Here is a 12702-nt window from a genome sequence, read left to right as displayed (position 1 = left end):
TGCGTTTGTTCAAGGGGCCTCTTTTGCTCGGTGTTGTGCGAGTGTGGATAAGAGATCTGAGGAATGCCGGTGGTGGGTGCTTCAGCGACTGCTGAAGCTGCTGGGAGCATCGGAAGCTGTCGCTCGTGGAGGAGAGCCTCCTTGCTCAGTTTTAAATGCTGGCGTGGGCGTGGCAAGCCCCTTGGTTTTCCGGAGTGCCCTGAAATCATGTACTTGCCCTTTCCTGTGTCTTGCAGGGAAACTGAAGACGCTGCTTCTCTGTTGCCCTGAAGTCTTCACCATGCACCAGAGGGACATTGAGAACATCGTGGGGGTTCTCAAGGACAAATGCCTTTTCACGGGACAACAGGTGACCAGGATTTTGCACAGATGCCCCTATGTTCTTCGGGAGGACCCTGGTGACCTCGAATACAAATTCCAGGTGAGGATGACTGGTGACTGGTAGGGGTTCGGGAAGTAAAAACGCATTGTTTGAATGTAGCGAGGGTGAGCTCCGTGGATGAGAAGCCTCAGGCACCCCGAGGGCGGTGGACGAGGTGGAAGGGTTAGAGCCCCTGCACACACCCTCCAGAGGGAATCCAGCTCTGGTCTTTCACTTCCTTACGGAAAACCTCTCCTACAGCGTTTCTGCCATTAATAATGAACAACCTGGTCCAAACGGGGCCTCTCCTTGAAATAGGTGGTTTTAAAAGAACTAAAGACTCTTTTTTTTGAACCTATTTTGCGTATTGATTTTAGTAGCATAATTGTGACAGTTGTCTTGTCTTTTGGTTAACAATTTTGACAGGTTGGGTTAGATTGCTAGATGTTTCTGGATATTTTGCCCATTCTTTCCATGCTCACAGTTTTTTTTTCCTGAGGAAAAAGAACTGAATTCATCCCACTTAACACTTCATTTTCTACTAAATTTTTTCAATATGAATTTGGAAATGCTTCGAAAACTCAGCCGTCACACCAGTGCTGGGCATCGTAGAGTGTCCTGGCACTGCTAGTTGGGCAGCTCTTTGTGAGTGCTTGAGTTGATTGTGGACGGTGGCAGGACAGACCGTAGGTAACTGTGTCTGTGTCTTCAGTATGCCTACTTTAGGATGGGGGTTAAACATGCGGACGTGGTGCGGACCGACTTCCTGCAGCACTCCATAACCAAGATCAAGCAGAGACATGTGTTCCTCGAGCGCCTAGGGCGGTACCAGACCCCTGATAAGAAGGGCCAGACACAGATCCCCAATCCTTTACTCAAGGACATTCTGAGAGTCTCAGAAGCTGAGTTTCTGGCCAGGACAGCCCATTCTTCTGCTGAGGAGTTTGAAGTTTTTAAGAAGCTCTTTGCTCGGGAGGAGGAAGAGGAGTCTGAGAGGCAGATGCCTGACATGCAGAGCTTAAGTCTAGAAGAGGAGGATGAGGAGGAGGAAGAAGAGGAGGATGAGGACGAGGAGGAGTGGCAGTAGGACTGGAATGAAGAGCCCACAGATAACAAAGAACATTACAATTTTTTAAAGCTTCTGAGAGCTTCACTTGGATCATCTCAGGTTATTTTTCCTTCTAAAACTGCCGTTCTGATGAAAACATTGTTATAAATCTCCTGAGACTGGATAGGAGCTGCATTAGGTTGATGTGTTGTCAGGTCTCTGTGGGGAGGGCCCTCTTCCCTCCTGCATGGGAGGCAGACTCTGAGCGGGCGAGCCCGGGGACTCGATACCTCAGCATGTGGTTTTGGTTTGTGGGGAATGGGGTTCCTCTGTCTGGTTCAGGAGTCGTCGTACGTTTTCTCTTAGGGACAAAGGTGAAATAGGAGCAGGCAGTGAGGTTTTAGTACATCATTGCACTTCATCCTATGAAAACAAGTAGCAGGTTTTCCACAAAAACACTCGTGTCTTTAATTCTCAAATGCTGCTTCATAGGCGCGTCCAGTGTGCAGCATCGTAAAGGAACGTGGTTAGTGACGTACGGTCTCGTTTTGCACGGCTTCCTAATGGCAGCCAAGTGTTGGAGTACTTCTCTCTCTCCTTGAAGAATAGGTCCTGGCTCTGACCTTGCAGGGAAGTTGGCCTTCACACCAGCTCGTGGCCAGTGGGCTGCGTGCACACATGCACATGAGTGTGCCGTCCAGTCCCCTCCCCACCGCCCATCACACAGATGCGGCTTCTGACACCAGAGGAGACAAGAGTCTTTGAGCGGGACGGGCCTGGTTTCGTGCAGGGAGCTCCCGTGCACCGTGGTGGTGGTGGGCGTCCCCTCGGGGAACCCGGTGGGCCTGAGGGGTGATTCGGGTGAGGGGGTGAATTTGACATTAGTCATCTCTGAGGTAGAGGCCCAGCCCTGACAGCGTGGGCTCTGTGAGGAGGCCTGGCGCACCCAGAAGGTCCCCAGCGGGGGGTGGCTGGCACATGGTTGACCGTGCAGGAAACATTTTTGGTGATTGTCCAAAATCCAGGTCTTGGCAGCATTTTAACAACATGGTAAAATTCCTGGTCCTTGGCCTTACTTTTCCCACAGAGACCGTGTAAGAATCCTGTCAGGTAGCAGTTCCCACCTGGAGCGATCGTGACCCCAGGGAACATCCAGCAACATCTGAGGACGTTTTTGGTTGTTAGGACTTAAGGGGGGTGCTGTTGGGACCCGGAGGCTGGAGGCTGGGCTGCCGCAAAACATCGTGCGGTGCACTGGACGGCCTTGAAACAACGGTCCAGCCAGAGATGCCAGCCGGAAGTGGCCTGAGGCCTGGTCCAGTAGAATGCAATTGTATGGATTCATGAGAACATCAGATTTGAAGCAGCCTTGCATTTATTTTGTTTCTTTAATTGAAAAGAAAGTACATAGCTGAGTTTTAAAGTTCGTTTCCCACGTGCACTAGAACGCCTGCTGGTAGGTTTGGGGCCTCAGCAGATGCTCTGTTTTCTCGGGGCTCTTGTTCGAGCACGACGGCAAAGAGAAAGACATTTTCTGCCAAAGAAAAGTAGCTCAGTAAATCCCTGCGCATTGGAGTGAGATGTCGAGGCAGGAGGAGTCCTGGCCAACGGAGGTGCTGGAGGCGGCTGGCCCTGCCGGGTGGGTTTGCTGGCAGGACAGCGGTGGGATAGGCGCAGGTCTCCTCATCCGCTTCCGTGGCAGCCCACACGCTGTGGGAAGGAAGGCTGTGTCTTTGCTGGTTTTCTTGGCCACAGGCAAGGTGACATGAAAATGAAGGCATTTTGCTCTGCCAGTGTTTTAACTTCTCTTCCATTTTGTGGCGTCCCAAGTGACCGGCACTTTCCCTGGAACCTAGGATGGGTGCTTGTGCCCAGTCGGGGACTAAGTAGAATTATAAACGTGCGTGATCAGAACGGCTAACTTAGCATCATGAGTGCTCCTTTCATTTTGATACGGAAATAAATTTCTGTGCACCTGAGAATTTTCTGATTGCATTATTATTAATTTCCCCGGGTAGAGTTTGAGTGTATGTTTGAGGAAGATGCCAGAGTTTTACAAAGGAACCGTGTGAAGAAAGCAGTGTCTCCTTTCAAATGTTTTCCAGGATGAATTGTAATTCCTTTAGCGTCAGGAAGTCTTTCACTAGATACCAAACTTGTGAGACAGCAAGGTGGGTTAATTGTAAGACAACAGCACCAAGCTCAGGATTCAGTAGACTGTTTTTTGTAGAAACACGTTTCTAAGTTAAAAACTGGAACACACTAGAGTCCACCTCATGACTGAGGGGCGTGAGGTTATAAACATCGTAGTAGAGAGTTTATCTACTTTTCCAGTGATATCACTTGACCTTGCCGCTTGCTAGTGATGCTGTAGCTTATACAGGTGCACGGTGACGGGTCCCGGCGACACAGCAGGCGTCAGCAGGACGTGTGCCCGGGCCTGGCTTTCTCTGGGCTCACCCAGGGTGGGAGCCCCAGACGCAGCCCGGCTGTCTTCTCCCAGTGGGCCTGGGGCACCGGTGCGTTCTGGAGTACAGTAGAGACTTCTGGAAATGACAGTTCCTCCTCCGGAAAATAACAGATTGTCTAATACACAGACATATGCACGCAAAACTTTAATAAAAATAAAAAGCCTATAATATACTCTAACTCTTCAGAAAATGTTTTTATAAAAGATGGAGGGAGCCCTCTCTGGCTGTGGTGCTGACTCGGGGCAGAGGCCGTGGCAGATGCAGGGGCCTGAGTTCCAGCTTCGTTCTGGGTCAGCTACGAAGGTGCTGCAAGTGACACGAGGCGGGCTTGGCACACTTGGTCTTAGTCTCTGCGCGGGGAGGAGGCGGGGCTCAGAGAGGCGTGCTGCAGGCACCGGCGGCAAGGCAGGGCAGCGTTCTGCTGGTAAAGCGGGAAATGTGTGAACAACCACGCGAGCCGCCAGCCTGGAACCGTGTTGACCGCGTCGTGGACAGCAAGGGATCTGCAGTAGGGTGGGCTCTGGCCTGCCCGGGGGCTGGTGTTCAGGCCCCGCGCGTGGGGGTGCCGCCTTGGCTTCCGGGCGGCTCAGGGCTCCAGTTCCTTGTCATCTGGGGGTGGCTCTCTCTGCACAAGGCTTGGGTGACCCGAACAGACCGGGGCTTGGCCACGTATGGCCCATGGGACCTGGGCCCCCAGTTTGTAAATACTGCTTTCCTGGAACACGGCCACACCCTCAGGTCAGGGCCTGGCCGCGGGGTCGTGCTGCCAACGCCGAGCTGACTGGTTGCCACAGAGACCGCTAGGTCCACAAAGCCAAAAATGGTCACTTTGAGAAAAAGTCGCAGGCGAAAAGTGTCTAGACTCCATCTTAGTATTAATTAACATTTTCTGTTCCGCAGTCTGGCCTGTGTGATGGGGCGCCAGCCTGCAGCGTATCAGCGCAAAGACTTTGCAGGAGGAGCCGGGCGGGGCGCCCAGAACTCGGCTTTCCCTGCCGTCTGGCCTCGCCGCCCGCCCTCGCTGGCACCGCTGGCTGGGCCGTGGAAGCCAGACAGCAGGTCGTCCTCAGTTTGATTGTTAGGTCTCCGGGGGGCGAATGGCCCTCCGACTGTGGGATCTGAGAACTGGTTCCCGGTGTTGCAGGAGCCTTGCCGGCTGGCAGCCTCGCTCATCCAGGGCCCGTGCGTGCGCTGTGGTTGCTCCCTGGCCGCAGCGCGCTATCCCCGTGGGAGACGGCAGCCGGGGTACGGAGCAGGCTGCTGCCAGCACCGCAGGACTTGGAGGTGATTTGGCCCAGAGGGTCTCCCCGGCGCGGCCAGGAAGGGAGGTGGGCTGGAGCCGGCTCTGCTTGGCCGTCTGTCTTCTAGATGCCAGAGGAGGGAAGCCGCAGAGGGGGCGGATGCGAGCCAGGACCTGTTTTTTCAGGGTGTCCTTTCAATCCAATTTTACAGCCCGTCTTCCTGGGCTTTGGGAGCTCGTGAGGTTGATGAAGTGTAACAAGAACATCCTGAATCCCTTGAAGAGAAAGAGAATGGGGCATGAGGCGACTGACACCTGCTCCTCTTTATAATGCAGCTTCCCCGTTCTCTTAGCAGCCCTTGGCCCCTGCACCTGCCCAGAGGACCCGCGGCCCCCGCCGCCCCCGCCTCAAGGGGGCGAGCTTCCCTCTCTACTGTGGCCGTGGACCGGAGGGAGGGAGGGAGGGAGGCGCGCTAGAAGCGCCATCTACGTGGCCCAGGCGGGGGCGGGGGCGGTGGGGGAATGTTTGGGCAGGGATGCGGCTGTTAGAGCCAAGAGCTGCTGGCTACTTCCCCTTCCCCTCCGTTTGGTGATGCCCTGGGATCCTTCCTCTGAAGGCCGGGCTGCCCCCTGTTACTCTGGACTGAAATGAATTCCCGATCAAGAACGGATATCCTCAAAGCTACTGTTTGGTAGTTGATAATGATTTGTTTTTATGGAGCTGGAATTGCTGAGTTTAAGAAGACTCGGGTGACTTGCTGTGATACCAGTATTTCCAACCCAAATTATGTTTGTGTCTTCTTACTCCCAGTGGTGAGTTGTTTACCAGCTGTGGAGCGTGTTTTGGATTTGTGTGTCCTGGGAGTATGAGTGGAGAGCGGAAGAGACAGGAGCTGAATGCAGGGGCTTCTGGAGAAGTCTGACCGGGATGGCTGCCGAGGCCACGATGGGCCGCAGATCCCAGCAGATCCCAGCAGATCCCAGCGCTGGTCTTCCCGCTGGCTGGGCCGTGCAAACACTCCCCCCGGTGCTGTCAGCCTACACCCAGGAAGCCCTTGTTGGTAAAGGCTCTTGGTAATGTTTCTCCTCCATCTCCTCAGCCCCGTAAGACAGCGTAGCCCTGTTCCTGACTCTGCCAGCTCCCCGGGTGCCTCGCTGTCCTCTCAACACCAGGGAAGTGGACTTTGAGGCTCACGTATGGAATGAGAGGAGTAAGCTGCCCTAGGGCCACGTTCCTCCAACGTTCAGGTGACCTCACTGTCAATAAGAAACTGCTCAGCGGGAGGCTGATTGTGGGCTGTAGGTGGGTCGCAGCGGTTCAGCCCAGTATTTCCCGTAATGAAGACACTGAAGAGTTGTGGGTGTGAAGTAAGTCCTGGATGGTGTTGAGTTGCCAGAAGACTTTGGGAAATCCCAGATTGAATGGGGATAGGGTTAGAGAGTTTCTTTGATTCCAGGATTCCAAGCGCTTAGGATTCCTGCATCCATTGGGAATTCCCCAGTGGGACAGTCTTCAGGATTTCCCCAAAGTTATGTGATCGAGGCCCCACACCACATTTTTTCTTTTGAGAGATTGCCGTTCTCAGGGTTTGGGAAACCCTCTCTTGAGCGCCTGCACTCCCATGTCTGTGCTTGGGGGGGGCCCTCTTGCCGTCCTCCCCTGCCCGCTCCTCCCCCGCTGCCCCCTCCAGCAGCCCCCTTGAGGGGCCAGGTGGTCATCCCCCTCTCTGGGTGCTCACCCCCGTCGCCACCTGCTGCTGCTGATGGGAAAGGGGTTCTCCCTTTGCTTGAGGTGAGTGAGATTTTCCCGCATGCCCAGACAGCCTCCTTTCCACCTGGAGGTGCATCTGTACCAGGTTTACGGCTATCCTGAGGCTTTAGATACTTTCTTTCCCTCCCGTTTTAACCCCTCGGGGAGTTCTGGAACTCCTGGTCTGGGAGTTCATAATAAAGAAGGCACAGCGGAGCTCCCCGAAGAGACAGCGCCTCTGGCTTCCAGCTCTGCCACGTGGTGGGGAACGTACCTGTGCCCTAAGATTTCTTCAGTGTTGGACTGTTACTGTGTTTCCTGAAATAGAGAAAGGTGGTTTATGAAAAAGAAAGTACCTGGAACCCACACTGCCTGCCGGTGTCTTGTCTGTGGCTCACATATATTCCATTTTGGGGAACACTGTTAGTGAGACACCGATGCAGAGATTAGCATTTTGGTCTGTGTGCATCCCCTTGGCCGGCAGTGAGTCACGGGGAGGGGAAGAGGGTGTAGAAGGAAAGTGGAAGAGATAGGTACTGCTGGGTCAAGCAGGTGTTGAATTGCATTCCCAGACACTTAGTAACCCAAGATCTAAGGGGTGTGGCCACCGATTGGCCTATGACTGGGGTGAGGGCTCTGCTGTTGGCAAGGCACCTAACGCACCCAGGCAGCATGTTAGGTAATCATTCCTGTGACTCTCTTGAGCCCTTTGGGGAAAGAACTGGCTGTGAGTGAATAAAAACTAGAGATTTACTGTATTTGTAGTCACATTCTTGCATCTGTCAATAATGTTCCATACTTCCCAATTCTAGTACCAGAGTGACCCCCAGTACCGACCATGTGACCCCCCCAGCACCCACTATGTGATTTCCCCAGCAGCACTGTGTGACCCCCACACCCACCATGTGACTTACCAGCACCCACTGTGTGACCTCTGCAGCACCCACCATGTGACCCCCCCAGCACCTACCATGTGACCCAGCCTCCAAGACCTACTGTGTGACACCCCCAGCACCCACTGTGTGATCTTCTCCCGCTCTCCCGATGTGACCCCCCCAGCACCCACCACGTGACTCCCCCAGCACCCACCAGGAGAGCCCCCCAGCACCTACTGTGTGACCTCCCCCCCGCTATGTGACCCCCCAGCACCCATTATGTGATCTCCCCCTGCCTCCCCCTATATGACCCTCCCAGCAGCCACCATGTGACTTTCCAGCCCCCACTGTGTGACCCCACGGCTCCCACCATGCCCAGCTCTACCAGTCTGTATGTGTTCAGGTGTACATGTATGTGCACAGTTTCTAAGCAGAACACGGCTGTGCAGGACTACATGTGTGGACACACAGACAAGACAGCCTGGCTCAGCCCGCAGGACTGTGGCACCCCACAGCGCTCAGTCCCCAGGGCCACCCTTGCCCCATTACCCTGTGAACTATAAGCAGGACACAGTGTGGGCCTCCTCCCTGGGATGGCACCTGTTTGGGGTCTTCTTGACGCTTGTGCTTTCACAGCTCTCTTTGAAGCAGATGTCCTGGTGCACTTTGTAGACTCTTTTATACCTGTGTCACAAGAAAGTTCTGTAAAGCCAGAAACTAGAGCAGAATGTTGCCCAGCTGCTTTGGCTCAGCTGCGCGCACCCACAGGTCCCCGTGCAGGTGTTTGAAAAGCCATTACTTTCTTAATAAAACTTGACCTCATGGGGATGTATTAAAAGGTCCAACATTGGGATCCCTGGGTGGCGTAGCGGTTTGGCACCTGCCTTCGGCCCAGGGCGCAATCCTGGAGACCCGGGATCGAATCCCACATCGGGCTCCCGGTGCATGGAGCCTGCTTCTCCCTCTGCCTGTGAATCTGCCTCTCTCTCTCTCTCTGACTATCATAAATAAATAAAAGAAAAAAAAATATTTAAAAAAAAAAAAGGTCCAACATTAAAGTCCTCTAATCTTAAAAAAAAAATTAACTTGACTGAGGTATCATTTACTTAAGATACATCCACGTTAAGTGTACATTTTGTGGAGTGTGGGCAAAATATTGTAATATTAAGAGATAAAATAAGAAATTTCAAGGACGTGTTGTGCTTGGGGCAGTCTGCTCAGTGCTGAAGCCTTGAGATCGTTCAAGCTCACTCTTCAGTCCTCTGGGTAGCTCTTGGGAGGGCTGAGAGCTTTGGAGGTGCAGGTGTTGGATGTGGGCAGTGTAGGCTTCTAGCCCTGCCTCCCATTTATTAACTAATGAGTCTACTCCGAGCATGTCTCTGGAACTGGGACTTCAGTTTTATGTGGAATGGGTATTATTCATACTACTTGCCTCATGAATTTGTAGATGGTAACGAATAGGAACGTGTTTTTATTCTTGTTAAAGCTCTCAAGCGTCAGAGCTGTTGAAAAGAGAGATCTAGGGAGTTTGATGGGCAAAGATCCAACTCAGTCTGGGAGAGCCCTTGAGATTTGACTTTGGTAAGACTTCCACTGTTGGCCATCAGGGAGTAACAGGGTCAGGAATTAATCCCCCAATATGAACAACCAGAGAATTGGACAAAATATGAGAAGCAGTTCTTTTCAGATGTTGGAAAGCCGTGCAAGACTGATTCTTGAGGGAGGAGAAACAAATGAAGTGAGCCCTGTGATCACCCTAGAATTCGGCTCAGAGGCCCTACATTACAGGGTGGTGGTAGGGGGAGGGTGTGGGATGGACACCAAGCTGGGGTCACACTGAGTTGAAGAGGCAGAGGCAGCTGGAGTCTGTAGGGCAGAGCACTGGGCAGGGGAGGAGCTACTGAGGCCTGGACGGGGCTCCCCGGGATGACTAAGCTGTGCACACAGAGGGTCGAACCCCATGAGGCTGCACGAGAACTACTGAGAAGCTGAGCAACTGAGACTAGAAGCTCCAGACAGGCCACAGCTTAGTAGTGGGGCAAAATTAACCCAGAATAAAGGTGAAACCACCCTAAAACAGGCTTCCAAAGGATCAAACTAAAAAGAGCCTCCTTGTGGGATGAAACTAAACATTCTGGGAAATACATACAGATAAAACTTAGCAGTAGGGACCGTAAAGTTTACAATGTGTCCAGCATCTAACCAAAATGATGAGAAAGCATCAAGAAAACATGACCCAGAAACAGCAACAGTAATTGAATAGAAAGACACCTGGAGGTGAGAGCAGAGGCGGGCACAGCAGACCAGGGCCTCAAAATACGTGTTATAGGTTTGTTCCTGCGCGTTTGGCGGTCTGAAGGAAGATAGAGACGATGAGAAGAGAAACGGAGGATCCAGGGTGGGACTCCGTGGGATCAGTGGCAGGTTAGACCATGCAGAGGACAGACCACAGGACTCAGGCTGTGGAATCAAGGCACAAAAAGGAGAGAGAAGGAAGTCTGGGAGAGAGGAGAGGCACCCCAGGACCCGTAGGTCGCGCCAGTCTGACACCTGAGTGGGCAGGGCTGCAGGAGAGAAGCAGAGGGACCTGAAGAACTAATGGCCCAGTTTCCAGATCTGATGAAAGCCAAGACCCCAGAGATAGAAGCTTCACAAACTCTTGTGAAGAGCAAAAACACTCACAACCCCGTCAAAGCACATGACAGTTCCCCAACAACAATGGTAAAGAAGAGACATCGGAGCAGCCACGGGGCTGGGCACTCGCACTCAGGGGTCAGAATGGGTGCAGCCACGCAAGTCAGGAGACAGGGAATGGCTGCTCTTGAGCGCCGAGAGAAAAACACCGACATCCGCCAGCAGTTCTATATTTGGCGAATATTTCCTCCAAAAATGGTGAAGCAGAACCCTTTTCAGACAGACAAGAGCAGAGAGGATTCATCGCCGGCCGAGTGTGCGAAATGTCACTGTGCGTTCTTGAGGCCAAGGCAAATGGTACCTGATGGTCTGGCCAGAGGAATGCCAGGTGCTGGGAATGGTAAACGGGAAGGAAGAACAAAAGACTTTTTACTCTCAACAGTTTTTAAGGAAGAAGATGCGCAGAAATGGCACCTCGTAAGGGGAAGGAAAAGAAGGAAGAACAGGTCGTCAGCCTTGGACCTCAAGTTGCTGAAGGAGAAAATGTGTTTGGTGTCTGCCACACATTTGCATCCTTCAATGACACTTTTGTCCATGTCACTGATCTTTCTGGCAAGGAAACCATCTGTCGCGTAACTGGTGGGATGAAGGTGAAGGCTGACCGAGGTGAGTCCTCTCCCTACGCTGCCATGTCGGCTGCCCAGGATGTAGCCCAGAGGTGCAAGGAGCTGGGCATCACTGCTCTCCACATCAAACTCCAAGCCACAGGAGGAAATAGAACCAAGACCCCTGGACCTGGGGCCCAGTCAGCCCTCAGAGCCCTTGCCCGCTCAGGAATGAAGATCGGGCAGATTGAGGATGGCACCCCCATCCCCTCCAATAGCACCCACAGGAAGGGGGGTCGCCGTGGTCACCGTCTGTGAACAGGATTCTTCAAACTATTTTCTGTTAATAAATGCCTTTGTGTAAGCTAAAAACAAAACAAAACAAACAGTTTTTAAGAAGGTAATTGTCTTTTGAGAGCAAACATACCGTATTGTGTGGCTCACAGACTGTGAGCAAGTGGAGCGTCTGGCTGTGAGCTCCGAGAGCGCAAGGGCAAGGGCAGCTTGCTGCTGCAGGAGCCCTCGGACGCTGAGCTTGCAGACCAGCAGTGAAGGGAGACTATGGGAGGCTGCAAAGGCGTATTGTCAACCCGCCAGCAGCCACTAAAGAGTTAAACCAGACACGTATGAGCAGTGAACCAACCGTGGCGCCAACTGGAAGCCTAAGAAAGAATTAACCTAAAGTAGGCGGGAGGAGAGAGAAAGGAAGCATGACGGGACTGGACACGTAGGAAGCACACGGCAGCAGGGCCGAATCAAACCCAACCGCGTCCGTCGTTATGGGAACATGTGAATGGTGTGTGCGGCCAATAAACCAGAGATGTCACACGGGGTGTAAAGCAACACCCCGCCACGTGCCAAGTACCAGGTGACTTTTGGACGCATCTGGATTAAGGGGAAAGTACGGAAAGCTGTTGACAGGCCCAGGTCTCCTGTCGTCAGGTACGTGGTCCTAGCAGGCCCCTGGCAGGCACTGGGGTCACTGGCACAGCTGGAGCATGGGGGACCCTGCAGCTGGGGCTGCCATCCCCACAGAACCCAAGTTCAGATGGGCTGTGCCCTCGGAGCCGTGCTCCGCTCTCTGCTGCTGCACATTCAGCCTGGCTTCGTGTCCAGGTTCAGATCAAGCGTCCTACCTGGCCTTCCCGTGCCCCTCCACAGCGACCTTCAGGCATGTAACCGAACGTCTCACCCCCCCGCTCAGCATCCTCAGGAGCTCCCCATTGCAAGACAGCACATGCCGGAGTCCTTCCAGGGGCCCCCAAAGCCCTGCGGGGACCCTCTGCCCTGCACAAACACCGCTCCCCCTGGCTGCCCTCCAGTCCCCCAGGGCCTCCTCGCTGCTCCTTAGGCAGACGTGCCTGAATTACACGGCCTTGGCAACTGATATTTTGAGTTTCTGGAAAGTTCTTCCCTCGGCTGTCCCTCACCCCCTTCCATCCCCCCAGCCCTGGCTCTCCCGGGCCCCTGCTCATCTCTTCCTTTTCCCTAGCCCTGACCACCTCCTAGAACACTACATAACATACTCCTTCTTCTAGTCCTGCCTCCCTCGTCTAGGATGTGAGGATCCCGAGGGCAGGACTTGGACCAGTTCTGTTCACTGGCACATGCTGAGGGTCTAGAACTGTGCCTGGCACACAGTAGGTGCTGGTAAGTATTTGTTGGCTAAATAGATGATACGTATGAACTCCAGAGTCAGCGTAAGCAGGAAAGGTCCT

At 53.3% G+C, this 12702-nt stretch overlaps 2 protein-coding genes and 1 pseudogene across 13 annotated transcripts in view; 2 read left to right on the top strand and 1 right to left on the bottom strand.

Moving 5' to 3' along the window:
• Positions 1-12702, top strand: part of MTERF4 (mitochondrial transcription termination factor 4) — a 47201-nt gene that overhangs the window by 1878 nt on the left and 32621 nt on the right. For 3 of the 5 annotated variants that reach the window (XM_077869556.1, XM_077869555.1, XM_077869552.1), the window contains exon 3: positions 237-421. In XM_077869556.1, the coding sequence (XP_077725682.1) occupies positions 237-421 (185 nt within the window). Of the gene's footprint in view, positions 1-236; positions 422-1073; positions 4053-4780; positions 7629-12702 lie in introns of those variants that run through there. The other 2 variants (XM_077869554.1, XM_077869551.1) reach the window with 2 other exon arrangements.
• On the top strand, positions 287-11370 carry LOC144296376 (small ribosomal subunit protein uS11 pseudogene; annotated as a pseudogene). Its single transcript, XR_013363529.1, has 2 exons — positions 287-421; positions 10822-11370. The product of XR_013363529.1 is annotated as a small ribosomal subunit protein uS11 pseudogene (transcript).
• Positions 1853-12702, bottom strand: part of SNED1 (sushi, nidogen and EGF like domains 1) — an 83342-nt gene continuing 72492 nt past the window's right edge. For 5 of the 7 annotated variants that reach the window (XR_013363523.1, XR_013363524.1, XR_013363526.1 and 2 more), the window contains 3 exons: positions 8295-8429; positions 7145-7188; positions 1853-5396 (listed from right to left, as the gene is read on the bottom strand). Coding sequence is in view for 2 of the 7 variants with exons in the window: in XM_077869547.1 (XP_077725673.1) it covers positions 8303-8429 (127 nt within the window). In the remaining 5 variants the exon portion in view is untranslated. Of the gene's footprint in view, positions 7189-8294; positions 8430-12702 lie in introns of all 7 variants that reach the window. The other 2 variants (XM_077869548.1, XM_077869547.1) reach the window with 2 other exon arrangements.

This window comes from Canis aureus, chromosome 24 (assembly GCF_053574225.1).
Source record: "Canis aureus isolate CA01 chromosome 24, VMU_Caureus_v.1.0, whole genome shotgun sequence".
In the NCBI taxonomy this organism is placed as follows: Eukaryota; Metazoa; Chordata; class Mammalia; order Carnivora; family Canidae; genus Canis; species Canis aureus.
This window is presented reverse-complemented; position numbering and strand designations above follow the sequence as displayed.